This window comes from Camellia sinensis, chromosome 3, assembly GCF_055761805.1.
Source record: "Camellia sinensis isolate YWXY chromosome 3, ASM5576180v1, whole genome shotgun sequence".
Classification (NCBI taxonomy): Eukaryota; Viridiplantae; Streptophyta; class Magnoliopsida; order Ericales; family Theaceae; genus Camellia; species Camellia sinensis.
The window spans coordinates 225464766-225490161 of NC_138963.1; the positions used below are offsets into that span (position 1 = coordinate 225464766).

A 25396-nucleotide genomic window follows, 5' to 3' on the forward strand; every position below is an offset into this window, starting at 1 on the left:
ATCTCTCCCTGAAGAGTAAACAATTATTTGGAAGATCTCAACTTTCCACATATTGATCCAAAAGAATAAATAGTACAGAAAACCCCAAAAGACTTCACCTTAAATTACCAAAAACATGTCTTAAAATGCTAGATTTGAATCCCAAACCAGAATTACACTATCTTTGAAAATTAATTGACACAAACTATACCCAAAAACCCAAATTAGAAATATTGGATTCCCAAAAAAAAAGCATAACTAAGCTCGACCCTTTACTCCTTTCACTGTTCCAAACAGTGGGTCGTCCTCAAAATTATTTTTTAAAAAAAGAAAAACAATTCAATCCAATCCTATCCAATCATAATACCTTATCAGGTTCTAGATCTTCTTCAACTCTATTCGTGTCAGACGAACAAGGATCATCAACAAGAGGAGGAGGAGAGGGAGAGGGAGCTCCGCCGCTGGAGATTGCGATGGCGGGAGGCGGCGGAATCTCCGGCAAAGGAATCGTCTTTCCGAAGAGCTTAATCGCAGGGTCTGTCGATTCTGACATTTCTGCACTGTCCTTAAAGAAAACTTCTAGAGAGAGAAAGAGGAGAGAGAGTAATCCAGGGAGTTTGGGATTGGATCACTGTGAGAGAGAGAGAGAGAGAGAGATCTGACAAAGCCAAAGGTGTGTGAGTGTGAGTGTTGGTGTGTTCTCTCTCTTCGATGATTGTTGCTCCTCCCTCCGATTCAATTTGCAATCTGAAATGAGGGGAGAGAGAGAGACATTCTAGTGTTGGAAAGAAAGAACGAAAGAGGAGGAAGGAAAAAAATAAATAAATAAATCTTCAAAACGACGTCGTTTTAGAGGGTAATAATAGACTCAAGAGGAGTGAGACGGAGGATCCGGATTCATGTAATGTAACCCTACTTCCATTCTCTTCCTTGCTTTTCTTTCCTATATTTTTCTGTCCGCTCTTTGGTTTTTTAGTAGCAAATATTGATCGATTGATTGTGACAAGATATTAATATTTTTCATGTTTATTATCCTTAATTGTGATTGTGAAATGGATCTATAACATTATTTACGCGAGATTTGAGGTTAAATCCGTTTGAAATATTGCATGCTAAGCCATTAAACTTGGGCTGAATTTTAACAAAGTTGATGGGGGTATTCTATTTATGAGCGCAACACAACCACGCCGGGAGCTTCTATATACACACCTAATCCCCTCAATACACATACTTAATGATATTTAATTTTATTATAATTTTATTCTTAAGTGAAATTACCATTTTAGACACCATTGTTAATTGAAAACATCTCAATGCACACCTCAGAGTTCACATTGTTACATCGTGTGTGTAAGCCACTGGTTTGGCATGCTTCTTTGAAAATGGCTTTGGCATTTCTGTAGGATTTTCATTTTTTACAAAGGGCTTTGGCACTTCTGTAGGGAAAACATCATTGTGATGGAGGATTTGCCTTCTGAAAATCAGTAAATAAGTATTCATGTGTGTAGACGCGTCCGCGTGGGGGGCCTTCGCTATAGTTCGGACTTGATTTTGTTGTCACGGTTCTAAATCTGAACCAAAGAGTCCAAATCTGGCAAATCCTTTTGAGAAAGAGATTTTTGAAAAGAAGTGCCAAACATGGACTGCTTTGCCAGATACAGAGTCACCACCTAAATATTTTTTAATGGGGAAATTTAGGAAACCCTGACTCGGTGCCGAAGGCCACATGTCCGTCATCACCGGAGTTGTCTCGGCTCGGGAGCTTGGGTACGATCGGGGAAGGTCAGCTATGAGCACCCCCTTTCGCCCGGTCCGAAGACCGGCCTCTACTAACCATGATATCCGATTTTGAAAACGTTATGTGTTCTTATTCCATTTATTAGCCTAGAATTACTATGTTATGCGAGCAGCAAACAAGTATAGACTAGATTGCCTAATTTGGAAACAAGCATTGCATATCCGTTTGTTTTGAAAAGCGCTTCGAAATTTGCTACTCGCAAGTAGGCTAAAACACGGATTTCAACGAGTTTTTCCAACTCAAACAATCCAACCTTCACCCACAGGCATTCAAACAGTAATATCACGTAAGCATTTAGCCGCATGGCAAACATACTGTCATGGAAACATTCACACGCATGCGAGATGCTAAAGCTAAAATACTTACATTGTACTCCGTGCCAAAACAATAAACTAGTTAGCAAACATGCATGTCCTAGTTCATGTTAAGAATAGCTAATGCATCACATGCGAAAATGCAATCTAGGCAGGCTCGGCTAACCCTAAACATGGCATGTGAAATGCGATCGATTAATGCACGTATTCAATTTGGAATTGAAGTACAAATGCAGTTAGCATGATGTACCAAGCCCGGTGCATGCAGGACAAATGAATGAATGCACGCATGCATAGCATAAGGTATGCTAATTTAAACATGCCCTAATCTACCATCAAAGCGGTTAAGTAAAAGGGAAGAAAGAAGTGGGGATTGGAAGACATACACACCACTCACACACACTTATTACAAATTTGCCCTCACTCAGAGGGACCGAATAAATATTACAAATTAATTAACTACGCAAGCTAATTAAATATTACAAATTGCCTAATCAACTAAGCAGATTAATTAATCTAGGAAAAGCAGTAAACCGCCTCGGGAGGAGAGCTCGATGCAATGCATGCTCGGTCCTGCTCGGAAACACACCGCCATGCATAGGCTGCCTTTGTTTTCCTTCCTTCACTCCTCTGGAGGTTGTCAAAACCTCAGGACTGCTTCCTTGGATATCGGGGAGCACCACCGGCTGAATGGAACTGTCACCGGCAGTGTGTTATGGCCATCGGCACAAAATGAAGCTGTTGGCAGAGAAGAGATTGCCGGTCGGCACTTGACACTGCCGGTCGGCAAAGTGTTCCTGCAGAATCTGCAATTGACAGCAACAGAGGGCAAGGCAAAGCATGGCAGCACAATTCAAGGCATATATGCACCAATCATGTCCCTTATCATGTTTGTGACTCAAAGGGGCATGTGTCTCGATTCTCAGACCACCAATCACGCATTTCCATGCATGATGGCCCAAAGAAACAAGTATGCAACTTTCATGTCAAATGAAATGCAAACCATACAAACAAACTAAGGCCCAATTCCTATCACCAAGTCAAGGAACAAGGCATGCATGCAAGATGCAAAGTAACCTAAGCATGCGAGCTAAGGATGCAACATGGCATGGCAAGGCACTTATGCAAGCATACAAGCATACATGTGGCAATACAAACCGATGAAAAGATGGACTTATACATGATTTAGGCAGCTCTAATTAGGCCTAAAACAAGGGCCAAAGTGCTAAAATAAGGGACCAAATGCATATACACGCATGCACATGTTAAGGCCAACACTTAGGCACAAGTGAGGCAACTCTCAAACACATTTGAAAGAAGGATATCATGGACAATTAGCATGCAACATAAGCTCTGAAAATCATGTTAAAACATGGTGCCAAACCAAGCAACAAATTAAGCTAAGCATGCAACAAATGGCCTAAGTACTTGAAGCAAGTCAAAGGGACTTGAACCATGGCCAAGCCAACCAAGCCTCACAAGGCTAAGAGGGCTTAAGATAGGTTTAAGACAGACTTAGACCATGCAAAATGGACTCTTAGATGGCCTCTAAGTGGCTCAAATGCAAAGGCATACGCAATGGCCAAAACATGGAGCACGCAAGACAAGCTTTCAAAGCATTAAAGAGACAACTAAAGCAAGCATACATGCATACTATAAGGTCTGAAATGACATGGTGGATGGTCCCAAATCACCAAATCAATACAAAAATGTCATGCTATACATTCACATGCTTAAGGCCAACAAGCCGGAATGCAAAGGAGCTATATTAAGCATGCCAAATTCGATCCAAACAACTATGGACAGACCTAAAACATGACAAAATATGCACAAAAGCTTCACAAGACTAAGCCTAAAACATGCTAGAACTAAGGCTAACAACCTAAGGCATATTAAGGCAACAACAAGGCATTACATGGTAGGTATGCTAAGCATGCATGGTGTACCAAAACCAATAGAAAACGGGGGCATATTATGACATATTAAGCACAAAAAACAACTAAGGCATGGTCAACACACACTCTAACATGGTGCTCCCTCAAGAGGCCAAAAATGGTCCATTTTAAGGACAACAAGGAGAGGGGGGGGGCCCTCTCCTTTTGGAGACTTCAAGGCACCATCTCCACCACTGAAATCCCTCAAGATTTCAGTGGTAAAGAGGCCCAAACACCAAAGTCTCGAAACTAGCTCAAAATAGCACAAAATGAGGCCTTTCAAGGCCTAAGAGGGGTCAAACACCCTCAAACCACAAAACACTCTTAATAAACAATCAAGAGGGTTAAAAAAAAGAACTTTTTTGTATTATACACTAAGCACAAAAATAGTTCAAAGATAGGTAAAAACAAGATGCAAAAATGGGGTAAAAAGGGGTAAGATTCTTACCCTTGAAGACCTCTTCAACAATGATGCTCCAATGGCCCTCCTTGGCTTGAATCCAACACCAAAACACCAAAATCAGCCCCTTAGAACCTCAGGAGCCAAAGGAAGGTGAAACACTAGGTGTTTGTGTGCAATAGTATGGACTAAAACACCTAGAACACTAAAGAGAGGGAAAGAGAGATAGGATATGTATCAAACCCTAACCCTAAAACCAGAGCTCTCCTCTGTCTTCTCTCTCTCTAAAATGTCTAAAGTCTCTAAAGTGTCTAACCCTTGCAACAAGAGAGAGCCCCTCTCTTTATAGAACTTCTTGTCTTGTAAAGCTTACAAGACAAGCTTCATAAGAGGGAGATCCCTCCATACACGTGTATGGAGGGGAGCCAAAAGCAAGACAGCTGTCTTAAAATATCTGCAAAAGCAGATGCACAGTAGTCGGCCGGCCAAAAGGGCCATCTTGGCAAAAAAGAGTGCCGACCGGCACTAAATAGTGCTGACCGGCAACAAATAGTGCCGGCCGGCAATATACATTGCCGGTGGCAGCAAAAACCAGCCGGTGGCCTCTAGCCACTGCCGGTGGTGTATGGGGATGCCTCACAAGGCATTCCCTGCCCCTCTAAGGCAAAACAAAAGTGTTTGGTGTGAAACCAGACACTAAACGGTTGAGTTCGGAGATCCTGAGGCAAGGCGCGCGAGCCGAGACCTCCGGGAACTCCAAACGAACGCAAACATGGATAATCACCAAGTGTTCCAATGGTGACGCCCAAGTCTTGAGGACGGTCAAAAATGGGGTGTCTACAATGTGAAGTAGAGCGAAGGAAATGTGAGTTTAATTTTTTTTTTTCGCAGCGTCGTTCGGATAACCAGAGCCGAATTTTTTTATTTTGTTCAGAAATGTACTACCGAAATAATTTTTTATTTTCGGAAGTTGATGTCCGAACAAAGTGATACATTTCGGAAGTTGTTGTCCCAAAAATATATTCAAATTCGGAAGTTGTTGTCCGAACAAAGTTAACTTGTACAACATTCAACTTCCGAAATTTGAAAAAAAATTCGGACAACTACATTCGAATGAAGTAATTTTTTTTTTCCATTTCATATTCCAAATTTGCAAACTGCATACCAAATTTACAGTTTCAAATTGCAAATTAATCTTTATAATGCTATTAAAAATTTGTAGTGTTATACAAAACATGCAGGAATATGTGTCAACTCAAGGAAGTCAGGTTTGGGCGGATTTTGTGTTAGATTACACCACTCAATTCATAACTGAACAGGTTCAGTCTACGAAATTATAACGATTATGTTTCAAATTGCTCACCAAATGTAAATGTTTGATAATATTTATTTAACTTTGTAGGTATTCAAAAGTAAGGATGAATTGCTCAACTGGGTACGTGAAGTTGGAAAGAGAAATGGTTTGGTCATTGTAATCAAAACATCAGACTATGGTGGAGGGAAAAAAAGACCCAGGATGTGTCTTGCTTGTGAGAGGAGTGGCCAATATAGAGCAACAAAGAAGTTAAAACATAATGGCAACAATACATCAAGAATAACCGGTACAAAGAAGTGTGGTTGTCCTTTTGATATGAGGGCTCACAAGTTTACCACATATGATGCATGGACATTGACCGTAGTATGCGGATTGCATAATCATCCACCTGCGGAGCACCTCGAGGGACATTCATATGTGGGGAGGCTATCAAAGGATGAGAAAGAATTGTTAATGGATATGTCAAAGAGCATGGTTCGGCCAAAAGAAATCTTAGTAACCTTGAAACAGCGAGATGCCCTCAATGTAAGCACACTTAAAACCATTTACAATGTACGCCATCGAAACAGGGTGGTACAGAGAGTTGGAAGATCACAGATGCAACACTTATTGGGTGAATTGGCCAAGTATAATTACATTGAGCGCCATCGGTCTGAAGAGTCCACGATGACTGTGACAGACTTGTTTTGGGCACATCCTACCAGTTTGGACTTATTTCGGTCTTTCCCACGTATATTAATTATGGATTGCACATATAAAACCAACAGATATCGACTTCCTCTTCTTGAAATTGTGGGAGTGACATCAACTGAAATGACATTCTCTATAGCTTTTGCATACTTACAGTATGAGAGGGTCGATAACTATGCGTGGGTGTTAGCTACATTACGTGATGTCATGGACGGGTTTGTTATGCCAACAGTTATTGTTACTGACAGAGAGCTAGCCTTGATGAATGCCATACAGAAGATATTCCCGAGTGCCAGACATTTATTATGTCGTTGGCATATCAGTAAGAATGTGTTGAACAAATGCAAGAAAATGTTTGAGACACAGCAAAAATGGGAGAAGTTCAACCATGAGTGGAACTCTGTAGTGTATTTATCTTCTGAAATTCAATACGAGGAGCGTCTTAAATCATTACTTAAGGAATTCAGTAGTTATCCTGATGCAGTCAAATATGTCATGGATACTTGGTTGGTTCCTTACAAGGACAAATTTGTGGCGGCATGGACAGACACGTGTATGCATTGTGGCAATGTTACAACGAACCGGTAAGATTACTTTTCTTCAATATGTTATTAATAAGTGCCATGTACTTGATTTTAACTTGACTTACATTGAATTGAACAGGGCTGAGAGTGCACATGCAAAACTTAAAAGACAATTGGGTTCATGTCAAGTCTCATTTCAGGCATCATTTGAGAAAATACACAGTCTGCTTGAGTTGCAACACACTGATATCAAGGCTTCATTTGAGAAAAGTCTAACTGTTGTGCAACATCAATTTAAACCTTCTCAATTCAGGGAGCTATGGGGGAATATGTCTATCTCTGCATTGGAGTATTTGCTTGTCGAGAGTAAGAGAGCCAATTCCATTGGTATTGATGTTAAAGCTTGTGGATGCGTCCTTCGCCACACTCATGGTTTACCTTGCGCCCATGAGATTGCTGACTACATCAGACAAGATCGTCCTATACCACTTACTACCATACACTCACAGTGGAGGCAACTTCATATCTCCATATGCAAGAAAGAAGAGGAAACAGAGGTGACTTGTCATGCAGAAGTAGAGTTGTTTGTGAACAAGTTTAATGAAAGTGATAGAACCATGCGATTTGAGCTTTTGAAGAAGTTGAAAGAGATTGTATATCCGGGAAGCAATTTTCTTGTTGAGCCGGAGGTGAAGCCCAAAACACGTCTTCGGGATCATAAGAAGATCAATGTTTCTACTCATCGTGACCCGTGTGCATTTGAGTTAGTGCAATCTGGACATGATTCCTTCTCACCTAGGGACACTCAAATCACTACATTAGCTTCTACTCTGCAAACCAAGAAGAAGCGACCTGTTAAGGGAAAGGAGAAGGTGAACCCGAAAAGGAAGGCATACATTACTAGAATAGTGAAACCTAGTGCATATGTTGATGCTTTCCCTATTGGGTTAAAACCATACATTAAGTTTGTCAAGGATGTAGCTGCAGATGGGAATTGTGGTTTCAGGGCTATAGCTGCTTCAATTGGTCATATAGAAGATGATTGGGCTCAGGTTAGGCGTGACCTATTGGGTGAGCTGCACACACACAAAGAGGAATACATTACACTTTATGGGTCCTATGAAAGGTTTGAAGAATTGACAAGCATATTGTCATACTTTGAAGACAGTCCTGGATACTCACATTGGATGACTATGCCAGACATGGGGCATCTTGTTGTATCGTGCTACAATCTTGTGTTATACCACTTGTCTTTACAACAATGTCTCACCTTTTTACCTCTTAGAACAGTGCCAGTACCTCAACTTGATAGACGTGAGATTGCCATTGGGTTTGTCAACGGAAATCATTTCGTCCAGGTATAACAGAAACTTATCAATTGGGATTATGCATGTACAAGAAGTTATGAGGTATGACCACTAAGTCAATTGATATTTGGTGCAGGTTTTGTTGCAGCCAGGCCATCCAGTTCCTCCTATTGCCACTAATTGGAGAAAATACCGTCACCCTTGCGCTGTGGACTCGGATGATGCATATGTGCGTCGCATTCAACATTTCAAGGACATTATTCATGATAATGTAGCTACTCGAGAGACTTTTGATGTTCTTGATGTTGCATGACACATGTATGCATTTGACAATGTTACAATTATGGAAGAAATTAATGGATGTGTTTTTTATGTTGATGTGTTATGTTTTGCAATATGGATTGAATGTTTATCGACCATTGTTGTAATAAGAAAATATCATTTACAAAATCAACGACCATTGTTACCATTCCATTCTAATAATAAAATGTCATTACAATGTCATTACAATACCATTGTTGCCATTCCATTCTAATAAGAAAATATTAACCACTGTTACCATTACAACAATGTCATCTTACAAAAAACACCAAAAAATATTCATCAACTAACAAAATAACATGTAACAACATAACATGTCACGAATCAGCTGTATGCCTACGCCTAGGCCTACGACTGTATGTCAATGTCGAAGATGGAAAGCGACCTCCAGCAGAACTAGGTTCAGCAGAACTACGTCCAGCTTCGTCAATGTGCTGACCTTCAAGAACATGTGTCATACTCTCGATAGCCTGGTAAAGTCGATAAGGATGGCAAATCCCCTCCTGATAACCAGCGTCAATAATAGGATGTGAAATCTGCAGTGCATGTGCAATACACTGCATTTGAAAAGAATATCACATTTTAGGGAACATATCAGAAAAAAAAAAAGTAAGTTACATATGCATCAGAGAGGATAATAGATTACATCCGCATGTTCGCTGAAATCCTGATGGTCATGGACACACGGTTCATCAGTGTGCTCGACATATAGGTGCGTGATATTCTTATACCAATCCATGTAACCCGGTACACATTGCCAAGGCTGATGAACTGGTGTGCTCCTCCGTTGCTCAGACAACACGTGGTTATCCCAAGCCTCCCAGATCCTATCCAAGTATTTGTACATGATGGTATATCGTGCAGATATGTTGCCTCGTGCACCACGACTGGGAGCTAGCGGTGCATCTAGGATGGTTTGAACCCTGCCAAACTGCCTCAAAACTCTATCTGGATGATAGGGTTCGACAACGTCTAAGCACTTTAAGCATCCATGGTAGAACGTAACCGGGTTACATGGATGCCGGTCTCTGCAACTGTGGTATGGATCCCAAATAACCTGTAAACGTAAAGTGTTTTTGCATTAAAGTTCGCAGGATGAGTAAACTTACATCAGTAGCTACTAAACTGTCAAGCTCATCTCGAAAAGATTTCAAATGGTCAATGGAGGAACCCGCCTCTCTCCTAGATGCCCAATGGTACACGTGTGGCACGTCTTCATTATAGCCCATGTTTTGATGAGGTCGGAATGCTCGAAAGTGCTCATAAATTCACGCCTCCAAAAGAGTCATATAACCACCCATCTGCTTAACCCCAGACCGGCTAGCAAACCCCAACTGTCGATATAAAAATGCTAATGCAGCAGCACCCCAGGCATAAATATGTATGGATCCCAAATCCATCAATAAGCTGAGGTAAACAACGGGAGCCCTGCCGCCACTCTTGTCACTGAAGAGTGTACATCCCAACAGAAACAATAAATAAGCTCTTGCAGCGCACTGTATAGCCTCCTCGGGGTCTGAATCTGTGACACCAGCAAACTGACTTCGCAACCATTCAAGCCTGACTGAATTGTCACCAGCAGAAGAAACCTCTTCATGTGCTGCAAGTTCAGTAATCCCCAAGCCATAAATGAGTAATGTAACTCCATGATGATCTGTCACATCTGGTATACTGACTGATTTGCCTACAATGGGAAGGCCAAGAATAGTGCCAACATCATCTAGGGTCAAGGTCATCTCACCAACTGTCATGTGAAATGTGTTCATCTCAGGTTGCCATCTCTCAACAAAACATGAGATTAGAAGCTTGTTGACGAACCGATAAGTGCAACGAGCTAACTGTGACAGTCCAAACTACTCAATAATGGCTTTGAATCTGGTGTTGTTCTCTACTAACCACCATGGCCATGCAAGGATCTTGGAAGAGTGATTATGACACTTTAGGGGCCCTCGTTCCTACAACACAAATGATATCTCATTACAAACTACCATACAACACACACAAAAAAAAAAAAAAAAAACTCATATACAAATGAATTTCAGTTTTACTGAGGAATGTTTACCTCCCCGTGCCAAATAGCTGCAGCCACATGACTATTGAAACTCCGCAGTATTGACGGATCAGTCGGTCCACCTGGAAAAGCATGAGTAAGGTACTCTTCCTGGACAGGAGGAGAATCAGGTAAAGAGGTATCCTCCATAGCAATGCTAGGCATATCATAACCTTCAACTCGTCTTTGGCTTCGGCCCCCACTTTGACTGGCACTGGGAATATCATATTCTACTGAAACTGGATCACGACCTCGACCACGACCTTGACCTCGTCCTCGCCCACGCCCTCGTCCCCGTTCATGCTCTACATCCAATTCACGATGTCGTCTATTTGAAGCAGTAGGTGGGACACGTTGTTGATATTCAGAATACATATTATCTGCAAAAAATACTAAGTGTGTGTAATGAGTGTGTGTAAATAAACGGAGTGTGTGTAAAATTAATGAGAGTGTTTTAAATTATAAGTGTGTGTGTAATGAGTGTGTGTGTAAAATTAATGAGAGTGTGTGTAATGAGTGTGTGTGTAAATAATAAGTGTTTTAAATTATAATGAGAGAGTGTGTGTAAAATTAATGAGAGTGTGTGTAGTGAGTGTTATAATTAAGTGTTAGAAGGGAAAAAAAAAAAATTGTGTTCGGAAGTTGTTGTCCGAAAATACCTATTCTGTTCGGAAGTTGTTGTCCGAAATTATAGCTACTATTCGGAAGTTGAAAACCGAAAAAAAAAATTATTTTCGGCACTTGAAAGCCGAACCAAGTAAATATTTTCGGAACTATAATGCCAAATAGAAGAAGAAATTTCGGAACTCTAATGCCGAACAAAAACAAAAAATTCGAATAACCAGTTCCGAATGAAACACGGCAATCACTTACATTGGGGTGGACTGAAAATTTCAAAAATGGTAAAAATTAACCCTACATTACAAATAAAATAGGAATGAGAAGATTCTAATCTGTGTAAACTAACCTAAAATGTGAAAATTTCAATGCTCTTCAATGCCCTTCAATGCCAATACTTCAATGACACAAATGGACGGATGAAGCTTTTGGGGAGGAACGGTGGAGAGTGTGAGAGATGGGTGTGTGTGTGAGAGGGGTTCTCAGATGGGTGTGTGTGTGAGAGGGGTCTGTCACAGGTGTGTGTGTGTGTGTGTGAGGGGGGGTGTGTGTGTGTATGATTTACATTTGGGGGTATATGTGGAATGATAGGTGTGTGTAGTGAGTCAAATATACTAGGATTTATTTTTTTAGTGTGTGTATTGAGAAGGATTTGTATAGAGAGGAAAGGGTGTGTGTATATAGAAGCTCCCCCCCACGCCACACTTCACACACTATTTTTCGTTTTCTTTTTATTTTATTTTAAAAAATGAATAAATAAATAGTATAAGCCATTAAACTTGGCTGAATTTTAACAAAGTTGATGGGGTATTCTGTTTGTGAACGCAACACAACCACGCCACACTTCACACACCATTTTTCTTTTTCTTTTTATTTTATCTTAAATAAATAAATAAATAAATAGTATAAGCCATTAACTTGGCTGGATTTTGACAAAGTTATGATCTCAACACACCCGCGCCACGCTTCACACACTATTTTTCTTTTCTTTTTCTTTTATTTAAAAAAAATAAATAGGAACTAATTATCACACCATCAATGCACCACCACCACCAACAATTGAAGATCTCCAAGAGGCTTAAAAATTTAATAATGATATATTATTTTTATTACAAAAGATTAATATCAATATATTAACCATATATGGCATACACATGTTAAAAAATATTATTCCAAGAGTCGACTCAATTGAAGATCTCGTAGTCAATTCATTGTTATATTGTTAAATAACAAAGACTGATATGGGCAACCATTAATGTACTAAGCCGTGTGTCATATACGCGTGAATAATTTCAATAAATATTATTCCAAGACTTTTTTTTCTAGTATTCTCAACATGCAATACTATGTTGATAAAGATCGTGCATGAAAAGAAAAAAAAAAATCAATAAAAGTATCTCAATGGTACCACCACGTAAACAATATCACAAGTATTCATGAAATATCTAATAATTTTTCTTATTGTGCAACATGTGATTTGTGACACGTAAAAATTCGAGTTTTACGTTAAGATAGTGTTTGGTTCACTAGAATGAAATGAAATAGAACGATCATTCCATCAAAATATTCATTCTCATATTTGGTAGATTAAAAAAATAATAACAAAATACATTATAAATAAAAATAAAAAGGTTGTGACCCCCTTTTTGAGAAACCTCCACCACCCCCAATGCATTGTGATTGGTCAACTTTTTATTTTTTTGTTTTTTGTCCTCTTATCTCTGGCTGACATGTGTTTGTAGGAGTTGTGGAGATAATAATAATAATAATAATAATAATAATAATAATAATAATAAGAGTTTGTATTATTTCTGTAAATAAAATCATCATTGACCATTTCAAGAAAATGATCATTTCATATAAGAGCTTAAAAAATTATCGTATTATTTCATTCCAGTGAACCAAATAAATAAGGATGATTTTAAGTATCCGGCAAGATTAGCGGGAAAATAACAGAATGACACGAGGAAGAGGAAGAGATGCGTATGAGAAGGAACACATACATCATGCTTCCACCATGTACTAATTTAATATAACCATATAGACTTTAAACAACCCTACTCTTTTGTAAATCTCAAACTGAGCTGCAACAATCGAGAACAATTACGAGGCAAAGCAGAACACGACATAAGCACTTGAAAAAATTATTCAGGATTTCACCTATAACTGATATGCGCTGATAAAGTTCATTACCTACAACACACTAACTTTAAATATACATCATAAATATTTCATTTTCAATGTTGAAATTCTGGTTAAAGTTTTCATGCTATCTTCTATCTAGAATTATTGTTTGAGGCAGATAACAAAACTAACACCAGGTACAACCCACACAAAATTGAAATAGTTACATACTAATACCAAACAAAAAATATATATCCATCATCAAATTCAAGTTCTGAGAATGTACAAAGTAATAGGGGAAGAAACAACAATTGATCCAGCTCTAAAAAAATGTGGCCCCCCAAGGACAAATAATATGACAGAAACAACTAGAAAACAGGACAAGGTTCAAATTCACAATTGGAAAGCGATACAAACCAGATATGTGGGGCCTCCAATGGTCACAAGTCACTAGGGAATGTATGTCATGCTTAGAGATATAGATAAAGAGTAAAGTACAACCAGGCAAGTTAGCACCATCGCATGATTGCCACCTTTACAGCTACATCAAGAAGCGATCTCACATGGGTATCGTTCCTCTTCCCCAATTTTGCCTTCTCAGCCTCTTTGAATGTTTAACTTTCTTCTTTCCTCTTAAGAGGCAATTTTTGAGACATCTTTGCTTGATCTGTTGTATTTCATGTGGCTCTTAACAAGCTGCCCAGCTGCAATGGCGGACATCAAGGAGAGCTCCCCTGCCAAAACTGAACCAGCTACTATGGTTGCTAAAAGCCTTGAGTTCGATCCTGGGGACTCCTTGCTTGCACCTTTCACACCAAGAAGGTTCAGGCAAGACGATTGAGATGCAAGTTGAGTCCCACCTCCAACTGTGCCCACCTAGAACAAACAAAAAACCAAATAAGTTACAGCTATAGATAATGGTTTAAGAAACTCAAACAGAAATACAGTTCAATATTCTGAATACATTTTGGTTCCCTAGAAGTGAAAAATATAAGTAGCAATGCTTCACAAGTAGTTGCAAAATGAAGTGATAGTGTAACAGAAAAGCACTCTGCCTTAAAGGTCCACAGATGAGGCTACACAATGCTTGCAGCACAACAGTACAGAACCAAACAAACAAAAAAACACCGATATTTGGTCAAGATGGCAATACAAGCAGTGCATTGGATTTCCCTAGAATCCAATTTAACAGAACTTGTAGCAAGATAAAATCAGAATCATCAAGAAATGGGAAGATCATATGAAATATCGAATTACCTCTATGGAAGGCATGTTCACTGAAATGTGAAGATCCTTCCCGTCATTGACAGCTTCCATCATAGTTATATAGTGGGAACTCTCGATATTCTGTGCTGGATCCTGTCTAGTGGCTATGAAAATTGCAAAGACTATATTGGCAGCATGGGCATTGAAACCACCAAGAGCACCAGCAACAGCAGATCCAACAAGATTCTTAAGCATGTTAAGCTCTACGAGTGAAGGTACGATGGTTTTCAATACCTTCTTGTAAGAGGGGCTAATTTGAGCCCACTAAATTATTTAGGCCCAATAGCCCAAGATTAGTGGGCCCGAATTTATTGCAAGTCCAAGAATCGGTGGGCCCAGATTTATCGCCATCAAACGGGCTGAATCGCTCTAAGCCTCGAAGGGGTTCGGATCCACGAACTTAGAGACTTAGAGACTTACTCGGGCCCGGACTCGAAAGGGTGTTGAACAAGCCTAGATATCCGAGGCACTCGGACTCGAAAGGATTCGGACCTACGAATCTAGACATCCGAAGCACTTGGCTTCGAACGGATTCAGATGCAATCTAGAAGCCGCTCCGTTAATGAGTCCCAGAACACTTGCGGGCTCGGAGCTTTCCGGGATCTACGCACCAGAACCATGGGCGTAATGGAGTTCGAACAAAGGACCCGATCCCGAGGACGGTGAGTGGAGATAAATTCACTCTTCGGTTAAACTAGCCTATACCCGGGTCGAGGTGGCACGACCCCGGGGGGTCCATGAGACTCGGCAATATTTTTGCGGCAGGACGTCCTCTGGGACTACCCCTGACCCTTTGGGATGATTGGGGATCATTGGTTAGGTGTGGCTAAGAAGAAGGGTTCGCCGAGGGATTGATCTCCTCTTCGGGGTTTTCTCATCCTCGGAGAAGTCACCTCCTCGGAGAGGTCACCTCCTCGGACAAGGTGGTTAGAGAGAATATCCCCCATGTGCCTTGCACATGGGCTCCATCCTACATCATGAGGTGCCTATAAATAGCACCCACCCATAGCTTTACAAGGGATGAATTTTGGAGATTTTTAACTCTTGGGAAAGAACTAATTTCCCTTCTCCATTATCAACCTTGAGAGTGAAAGTGGGAGATCAATGGGAGAGCCTTGCCATTATTCTATTCTCTAGCCATTTTGCCTTCTTCTTCACCCAATCTCTTATCTCCATCATCTCCTTTGTTGTCGTGTTCCTAAGTTGAGATTATTGAAGAATCTAAGCCTCTCATCATATTCTAGAGAATTCGAAGTTGTTCTTCAAGGATCTTCGAAGATCTTCGAATTTTCTAATTCTTTTCTTGAACCCTCTCCTACATTTTGGCGACTCTGCTGGGGAGGTGGATTGGTTAATGGTCTCAACGAGATCTGGAATCCACACAACTCCAACAAGGATGGCAGGAGAAGATGAAGTTCACCAACAAGGATCCTCTAATGGTGGTGATGACAGAACCACGGCACCAGATCAACCACTTTTGCTTGAAGCCATTCAAGGACTTCAAAATACTCAGCAGGAGATTCTTACCACTCTTCAGAATCTCACTCACACCATGTTGGTGATGAGTTCTAACTTTGCACCGGCGCCAAACGGAAATCAAACTGGTGGTGGAGTTATTCCCGCCGGAGCGCAAAATCAAATCCAAGGAGAAGTAAGCCCCAATCAGCCTATGGCTCATGGCAACACGGCCACAGTAACACATGCTCAAACCACAGTAGGCGGCGGCAGTTTGCCCATGCCCGGGCTCCATGGCGTGCCAAGCCAAGATCCAATGGTGACTAGGGGAGTTTCTAGTGTAATGAATGGTGCTCCGGCGACTGTTGGTGTCCAGGAAAACATAAGGAGCGTGATGGCACAAAAGGGAGCTCTGCCCGTACCTAATCTTGTCACGCCACCAGTAAATGTTACCCAAGCACCAAGCGGGCCTCCTTTGGTGCCGACAACGAATCTGCAAGCACAACCCGGTATAGCGGCGCCGTACGGTGGACTTTACGGGCCTCAATTCAATATCCCATCACCAACTGGCTTGTCTATAGGCGCTGATGGCCAGTATCGTCAAATGTCCTCACCAATGATGAATTTGCAGCACCAGAATGGCCAAGACGCCCCTAGCTCAGTCTTCGGGTACATAAGCCAAGTCCCGGGAATACCACCATCAAACTCTCTCCCTCAACAGTTTCTCACTCTCGCCGATGTGCAGGCCATGTTCGATCTCGAACGGGGCAAGAGGACCTTACCCTCTTTGCCTGATCCAGACGTCAAGCCGCCTTACCCCATTGAGATGCTGAGCTATCCATACCCTGAGGGATATACAGTGCCGAAGTTCATCAAGTTCGACGGCAAACAAGGAAATGCCCGAGAACATGTTGTGCGATTCATCGAGACTCTAGGTATTCATGGTTCAAACCACGTCCTCCGACTGAGAGAATTCTCTAAGTCCCTCACCGACCGAGCATATAGTTGGTATGTTAATTTGGCCCCAAACTCTGTCCGAAGTTGGAAGGAAATGGTTAACAAATTCCACTCCAAGTTCTTTCAAGTGGCGGAGAAGGTGACCACACTTACATTGTGTAAAGAGAAGCAACAAGAAAGTGAAGACATCCTTGACTACGTCAAAAGGTTTCAGGACAAGGCCGTGGATTGTCATGAAGCAGTTGAGGAGAGTTATCTGGTTCAAATTTGTCTAGAAGGGGCATTGAGCAGGTACAAAATGTTTCTAGTTAACCACAAGCTACCCACCTTCTCGGCATTAATAGAAGCAGCTCGGAACATTAGCATTCCTCAGGCTCAGGAGTCCGGATTTAAAGCCAGTTACAAGACTAGTTTCAAGTCATCTCGTGGACCTATCGTTGCTGCTGCCTCTGCCCCGGATACCCGAAATTCACAAGGAGGAGGTCATAGAGGCCAGAAAAGAAAGCAATATAATGGTGAAAAGGGGAATGTTTCTTATCCATGTGGAATCGAGGAAGTGAAAGCTCTAGTTAAGGAATAGGTGGCTGACGGAGAGCTAAAATTGCCTTATGTTGAAGAAATGCCATCAAAAAAGGACCGTGAGAGCCCTGAATTTTGTGTCTACCATCGTACATTGAAACATCCAACAGAGAAGTGTTGGACTCTCAGGAAAATCTTCAGAGATAAAGTCGAGGCAGACGAATTGAGGTTCAAAAAGCGAGGGACTCAAGACATCCGAGAACAACCATATCCTCAACACCGAGACAAGGGCAAGAATGTTGCTATGATAGCTTATGAAGGCCCAATGATCGAGGCTATCGCTAATCTCGATGACGATGACTGTTATCTAGACGACATCCTCGAGCCAGAGGGTGAGCAAGTTTACTATGGAAGTGCTCCCTTTGATCCAGAAGGAGGAGAAGAATACTATGGAAGAGGAGGACACCATGTTTATGTGGCATCTTATTTTGAGGAGACCGAGGAGATGGTTAACTACGAGCCTCCAAGAGTGGAAAAAGATCCGGATCACTATGCCAAAACCCTGCAAGACTGTGTAAAGTTCAAGCAGTTCTTTGACCAGCTTGGACTTTCCAGGGAGGCAAGAACGGAAATCACCAAGTCTATCATTAATATAGCCGAGGCACACCATGAGGAATGCATGTCGACTGAGGGGTCTATCCCGAGGAAGGCAAAAGAGCAATCTAGTGCCATTACTTTCTCCGAGGCTGATCGAAAGTATCCTTTTTCTCACAATCGCCCGCTTTATGTGACTGTTTTTATTAACGGGGTCGAGTTCAAAAGGGCCTTTCTAGATAGTGGAGCCTCTATCAACATTATGACTCGCGCTACTCTAGAAAAAGCCGGAATCTCTGAAGAACGCATTGTGAAGCAGCCGATAGTCATCACTAGCTTCGGTGGAGAAAGGAGAGTTACTATCGGATGCGTAACAGTTGATTTAGCCGTTGGAGAAATTCGCTCGGCCACCAAGTTCCATATTATCGATTCTGAGGCAAATTATCACATCATTCTAGGGAGGACCTGGATGCATAGATATGGGGCTGTACCATCAAGTTATCATCAGTGTGTTAAGGGTAAATGGGGAAAGAAGACGGTGACAATTCAGGCTACAGAAAGGCCGTTCGAGATCCATGAAGCTCATTATTCTGATGCCATCTACTTCACCGAACTGGCTGTCGAAGAAGTTCCCACCACCTCTAAGCCTCGAGGGGTCAAAATTCCTCGTTGGGAGGATATCAAAGATGACAAGGAGCCGATGACAGAATCAAGTAAGCGGGCGATGTCTAGACCAGAAAGTCCGCCTATTCCTCGGAAGGTGATGAAAGTTCGAGAAGGAGGCAAGATGGTGTATTATTTATGAAGGTGCGGGGAGTCGGTTTCTTCAGTCACCGACTCCGAGTCAAAAGAAGAGCCTCCTGACAATGATATAGTAATAAAGCCTGAAGTGGCTCCAGAATGTATGCAAGATGGGCCGAAGCCTCAGCCTGAACAACTTATCGAAATAGATCTGAGTGATGGACAAGATGCACCGAGGCCGGTATTCGTAAGTTCGAGCCTTAGCCCAGAAAAGCGGGAACAGTTGTTAAAGTTGATAAGCCGATACTCAGATGTGTTTGCTTGGTCATATAAGGAAATGCCCGGACTAGATCCTGACCTAGTCTCTCACTATCTTGATGTGTTCCCAAACTCCAAGCCAATTAAGCAAGCTGCTCGAAAATATCATCCAGATCTCGAAGAGAAGATTAAGGAGGAGATTGAAAAACTTCAACAGGCTGGTTTCATCCGGCCAATACAGTACCCCACGTGGTTAGCAAACATCGTGCCAGTAAAGAAGAAGAATGGCCAAATCAGAGTATGTGTAGACTTTCGGGATTTGAACAAATCTTGCCCGAAGGATGAATTCCCTCTTCCTCACATCGACACCCTCGTGGATACTACCTCGGGACACCAGATGTTCTCATTCATGGATGGATTCAGTGGATACAATCAGATTAAGATGGCTGAAGAGGACGCAGAAAAGACTGCTTTTAGAACACCTCTCGGAAACTTCTTCTATACAGTCATGCCTTTCGGACTCAAGAATGCCGGTGCAACTTACCAAAGGGCTATGACTGCAATCTTTCATGACATGATCCATCATGAGATGGAAGATTATGTTGATGATCTAGTGGTGAAATCCAAGAAAGAAGAAGACCATCTCCGAGACCTTGAGAAGGTATTCAAGAGGTGCCAGAAATTCAAAATGAGGATGAATCCTCTCAAATGTGCTTTCGGGGTGACGGCCGGGAAGTTCCTCGGGTTTCTTGTACACAGACATGGTATCGAGGCAGATGAAGACAAGGTCAAATCTATCAGAGCAATGCCTCCCCCGCATTCTCAGAAGGAGTTAAAGAAGTTCCTCGGGAAGGTGTCTTATATTCGGAGGTTTATCCCAGCACTTGCAGAGATCTCTGCCCCTTTCGGTTCATTGTTAAAAGGAGATGCCAAGTTCGAGTGGAACCAGGAGCACCAAAAGGCCTTCGAGAGAAGCAAGGTAGCCTTGACCTCGCCTCAGACCATGATAGCCCCGCAGCCCGGGGTGCCTCTAATGTTGTACTTAACCTCAACCCCCAAGTCCATAGGGGCATTATTGGTCCAAGATGTAGATGGAGCAGAACGCCCGGTGTATTACATCAGCCGGAAGATTCGAGGAGCAGAAGTCCGATATACTCCGGTAGAGAGACATTGTTTAGCTTTGGTATTCACTGCCCAAAAGCTCAGACATTACTTCTTAGCACACCAGATTCAGATTGTTACTAAAAGTGATCCAATCCGATACCTCCTCAGCAAGCCTGCTCTAACCGGGAAGGTGGCAAGATGGTTGTTAGCACTGGGTGAATTCGAGATCACATGTGTAGCCCCCAAGGCCATCAAAAGCCAAGCCTTAGCTGATCTTCTTGCTCAATTTCCAAGTGGTGACTATGAACCAGTGAATGAAGAATTAAGAGGAGAGGTGCATGCGGCTATGGCTTCCGAGGAAAGCTTCTGGACATTGAGCTTTGACGGAGCAGCAGCCGGAGGGAAGGGAGGAACCGGGATAGTCCTTACAAGCAAAAGTGGGGAAAAGTTATATTTGTCTTATAAACTGGATTTCCATTGTTCGAATAACGAAGCCGAGTATGAGGCTCTTATTTTAGGCTTGATAGCAGCTGAGAAGCACAGTATCAAGAAGATTCGGATCCGGGGGGACTCAAAGCTGATAGTGAAGCAAGTTTCAGGACAGTTCGTCTTAAAGGAGCCTGCCTTGGCCACATATCGAACAACAGTCCAAAGGCTTCTTGACAAATTTCAGAAGGTCGAAATAGAGCATGTGCCTCGCTCCGACAACAAGTTTTCAGATGCCCTCGCAACATTAGGGGCAAGAGTTGACATTCCAGAGGAAGAGGCAACAATTGTTATCAAGAAGAGAACAGAACCTTCAATAATACCCGAAGACAAAGGCCTTCCGGAGGACTGGAGAGGAGAAGTCCTCGAACAACTCAGAAGCAAAATTGGAAAACTGACTATGGCCAAGCTTGCCCAATTCACAATTATTCAAGGTGAACTTTACTTCCGAGGAGGTACCGGATTCCTAGCCCGGTGTGTTGGCCAACAAGAAGCAAGCTTCCGACTACAACAGATCCATGAAAAGTCTTGCGGGGATGGGGATATCAGTCTGTATAGAAGAATCCAAAGACAAGGTTATTATTGGCCCGAGATGGAGAAGGACTCGAATCAATTACAGAAGGAATGCCCCAAGTGTCAGTCATACATCCGGGAGGATGAGAGTTGCTTTGAAATTGATACCCCTGACTGGAGGCAAGTCTACATTGACTATCTCAAAGAGGGAACACTACCTGAGAGCCCGGGGGACATTGCACACCTCAAGAGGAGAGCGAGGCGGTACTTTCTTGATCAGGACAAGCTGTATAGAAGAAGTATTGAGGGCACTCCCCTGAGGTGTCTCTCCAAGGAGGAGTCAGATCTAGTCCTCGGAAGAGCCCACGAGATTGAACATCAAGGAGGGGCTCGGCTGTTCGAGCAACTTATACACCTTGGGTATTACTGGCCGACCATGGAGTCAGATGCATCCCATCACGTGAAGAGGTGCCAGACTTGTCAGAAACACGGAAATTTGATCCATGCTCCAGCTGTAGACCTGCATAGTATCCGAATGCCATGGCCGTTCCATACTTGGGCTTTTGATCTGATAGGGCCCATCTCCACATCTTCTAAGGGGTACAAGTGGATTCTCGCAGCCACAGAATTGAGTACAAAATGGGTCGAAGCAATTCCTCTGAAGAACGCTACGGGGCCTGCAGTCGCGAACTTCATCAAGGAGAATATCATTTGCTGATTTGGGGTACCAAACACCATCCTTTCGGATAACGGCACTCCCTTCATAAACAAATATGTGAAGAGCCTCCTAGAGACTTACCAAGTGAAGCATCACAAATCCACACCCTACTATCCAAAAGGGAACGGGCAGGCGGAAGCCACAAACAAGACACTGATAAGGATTCTGAGCAAGATGATGGATGAGTTTGGGGGGACTTGGTCCGAACAGTTGATAGTAGCCCTATGGGCGTATCGCACTTCAAAGAGAAAGCCAACTCAAGCAACTCCTTACTCCCTTGTGTATGGGTCCGAGGCAGTGTTACCTATAGAGTTGGAAACGCCATCTGCTCGAATGGCTCTCGCCTCGGGGATGGTATTGGAGCCTCGAACCACCAGATTGGAAGCGTTAGAGGAAAAGCATGACAGAGCTGCAAAAGTCATGGAAAGGTATCATGAGTCTATCGCCCGAGCCTATAACCAGACTGTGGTACCAAGGAAGTTTGAAGAAGGTGATCTAGTATGGAAGATTGTAGACCCAATCATGCGAGGACAATCTTTGCCCAAGTTTTCTCCAAAATGGGAAGGGCCCTACAAGGTGGTTCAGGCCAGCTCAAGTGGGTACTACAAGCTTGTAAGGGTTGAAGATGGCTTCCGAACTGGACCGCTCAATGCAAAATTTATCAAGCATTACTACCCATAGTTGGACTCATCTATGTTGAAATTCATTTTCATTTTCTTACTTTGTCTAAAAGTCGTATTTCCCTTACGCTATGAAGAAGCTGGTTTTCTCTATGGTGTATGTTTTATCCCATCACTTGCAGTGAATCTATTATACTTTTGCCAAGAAAGTTGAAGAACTAATGAGAATATTTCAGCTTTTATAAACATGTGCATATGATTGTTCTTTCCATTGTATCATTCGAAATAAATATTTTATCAAGTAGAATGAGAAAACAATGCGAAAATATCCAAACAACAAAAATTTTGTCATTTCATTGCATTGTCCTAGATAAAACATTTTTATCGAAAGGGGCAAGAAAGTAATGATAAAAAAAAACTCAATCTTTCCTAAAGACACCCTCGAAGAAGCTGCCCGTCATATCTACATCTGCAGGACAAACAGTAGAGTGTGCCTCTAAAGTCTCCAAGGCCCGAGCATAACCCGACTCAAGTTCACGAAGAGTTGCCTTTATCTCATCTATAGAGGTGCGATAAGAGGCAAGCACAGACATAAGTTCCAGCTGATGACTGGCGTTCGAAGCTATATCCAGGCGCTTCCGAAGCCATGATAAGTCCACTTGGTGACGCTCCATGTCAGAGATCCCCTGATACGCCGTCTCGACTACTTTCCCATTAAGGTCACACAACCGTTGCCTGTCCAAGCTATATAAGATAGTGGCAAAAGACTCGAGAAGAGCAGTCTGAATGAGTGGACACTGGCAAGCAAATGAAGCAAAGGTCTCCGGGTAACTTGAATGCACAAGCTGTAGAACTGAAGCAAACTCAGGAGCTACCCAATAATGGAGAAATGATACTTTGCCAGAAGCTGAAGGATGAATTGGGGCCGGAAAGCTGCTAGTCTCAGGAATCTCCCCAATGTCTATCGGGTTAGATGAACCACCCGGAGGGGTAACTCCCGGCAGAGGTCCCGAGCCTGAGAATGCCGAACGATAAGGGGAAAGACCAAAAGCATCACTATCAATGTGGAAATCACTAAGATTCAGATCCAAAATATTCGAAGGCACTGGCGATGAGGAACCTCTGGCAGTCGTCTCAAAGGCAGGTGTCCCACCTTGAGAAGGAGAACCGTGAGGAGTTACAAAGAGAGTCGGAGAAGAGCCCGAGGCAGGTGAAGGCAGGACCCCGGTAGCAGCTAACACTGGAGCAGAGTCCGAGGCAGGTGAAGGCAGGACCCCGGTAACAGCTAACACTGGAGCAGAGTCCGAGGCAGGTGAAGGCAGGACCCCGGTAGCAGCTAACACTGGAGCAGAGTCTGAGGTAGGTGAAGGCAAGACCCCGTTAGCAGCTAACACTGAAGAAAAGATAAGAAAGCCTTATTAGAGGTAGGGAACAGGAAAGCCATTTGAGTAAAGATTTCTCACAGATAGAAGTAAATGACAAACTTCAGAAAGAAAGATTACCAGAGGGAGAATCAATATGCAAAGCCGGAGCAACTGAAGGACTCCTAGCATCAGCAAGGTCACTTGGCCGTATAGAGAGCACCTGATCGATCTCAATGTCTGACAAAGCCTGAATAGTAGCAGTCATCCCTGAAGAAGGAAGGAGGACCGGAGGATGAGAATCACCATAAGTGCCAGAGCGAGTCTCAGAGATTTCTAGCACATCCACCTCCACACCATTCCCAGAGGCGCACCTCGTCTCTACATTGCTTCTAGAAGCATGGCCTACGGCATCAATTTCTGTGGCATCAGTCCCTCCAGTAATCTCAACATCAGAACGGTGAGCCCCAATAACCTCGTCACCAAGATAGCGCTCCTCCTCAACTACGGTAGGGCAGTGACGACGCATGCGTGGAATAAGGTCACAAAAATGATCGGAGGACTCAGCCTCATCATCGTCATCATCTATAACTGCTATACGAGAGGTGCGCATCTTCACAAGTCTTGCAGACAAAGGAAGGGTGTCGTCCAAGTCTGAGTCCGGCCTGGGGGAGGCAGCATGGCCAGGAGCCCCGGTACTGAGAACGTCAACAACCGCAGGATCCTACACAACATGGACAAATAAAAGTTTTCATTTTAGAAGGTATAGTCGCAAAAAGGAAAGTAGCTTCAAATCAAAAATTTCGGGTACCTCATGAAGCCTTTTGGAAAGGCGAGAAGCGGAAGGACTGGCATCAGAAGTCCTCTTGTGAGCCATCTTCTTAAGGCGGGTCGTCCGAGGAACTGGCTCCGGAGAAGTAATTGCCAAAGGGACTGGCTCCGGAGAAGTAATTGCCAAGCTAGAAGCAGATGCCCGAGCAGAAGGGTCAGTTGGAGCAGATGAGGTGAAGAAACTCTCGTACATGTGGTCAGATTTTCGGCTCTCGGGTAGCCGAAGAGAAGAATCCTTCTTATAAATCGGCGGAGGCAAACATACGGTCGGTCTGCTCTGGACAAATGCAATAAACGCATCGATATTCTTCTGCCAATATCGCCTGAAAGAGGAGGTGAAACCCCCTACTCGACTCAAGCCTGGCATCGTCAAAGAGCCGGCTATGGGAAGCACGGTGTGTACAAGCCCGCGGCTAAAGCGCCCGTAGCTCGCTGAAAATGATAATAAAGGAGGTGCTGGCCCCGGGGCACATTGATCAAACCCGAATTGATATGCTACGCGGTCGGGCCTATAAACGGCACTATCAACGCCTTCCTCATGCCACACCGGTAATGAACTCGGACGGATCATAATCAGCATATCAACAAAGGGTGCAGGG

The 25396-nt window shown here is 42.8% G+C and overlaps 4 protein-coding genes across 4 annotated transcripts; 1 reads left to right on the top strand and 3 right to left on the bottom strand.

Annotated features, from left to right (window-relative positions):
• The first annotated feature begins 7283 nt into the window (after window positions 1–7283).
• Window positions 7284–8574, top strand: LOC145822272 (uncharacterized). Its single transcript, XM_082918895.1, has 2 exons — window positions 7284–8312; window positions 8398–8574. The coding sequence occupies exons 1-2, from the start codon at window positions 7284–7286 to the stop codon at window positions 8572–8574; spliced, it is 1206 nt and encodes a 401-aa protein (XP_082775021.1).
• Window positions 8575–10110: 1536 nt separating this feature from the next.
• Window positions 10111–11208, bottom strand: LOC145821288 (uncharacterized). The gene is made up of 2 exons (XM_082917784.1): window positions 10645–11208; window positions 10111–10537 (listed from the first exon to the last, which is right to left on the bottom strand). Exons 1-2 carry the CDS (start codon window positions 11005–11007, stop codon window positions 10436–10438), a joined length of 465 nt encoding a protein of 154 aa, XP_082773910.1. The 5' UTR covers window positions 11008–11208; the 3' UTR covers window positions 10111–10435.
• Window positions 11209–13608: 2400 nt separating this feature from the next.
• LOC145823142 (3-hydroxy-3-methylglutaryl-coenzyme A reductase 2) lies at window positions 13609–15087 on the bottom strand. The gene is made up of 2 exons (XM_082922421.1): window positions 14632–15087; window positions 13609–14250 (listed from the first exon to the last, which is right to left on the bottom strand). Exons 1-2 carry the CDS (start codon window positions 14833–14835, stop codon window positions 14008–14010), a joined length of 447 nt encoding a protein of 148 aa, XP_082778547.1. The 5' UTR covers window positions 14836–15087; the 3' UTR covers window positions 13609–14007.
• An 8738-nt stretch (window positions 15088–23825) lies between these two features.
• Window positions 23826–25105, bottom strand: LOC145823141 (uncharacterized). Its single transcript, XM_082922420.1, has 2 exons — window positions 24778–25105; window positions 23826–24690 (listed from the first exon to the last, which is right to left on the bottom strand). The coding sequence occupies exons 1-2, from the start codon at window positions 24988–24990 to the stop codon at window positions 24091–24093; spliced, it is 813 nt and encodes a 270-aa protein (XP_082778546.1). The 5' UTR covers window positions 24991–25105; the 3' UTR covers window positions 23826–24090.
• Between the last annotated feature and the right edge of the window lie 291 nt (window positions 25106–25396).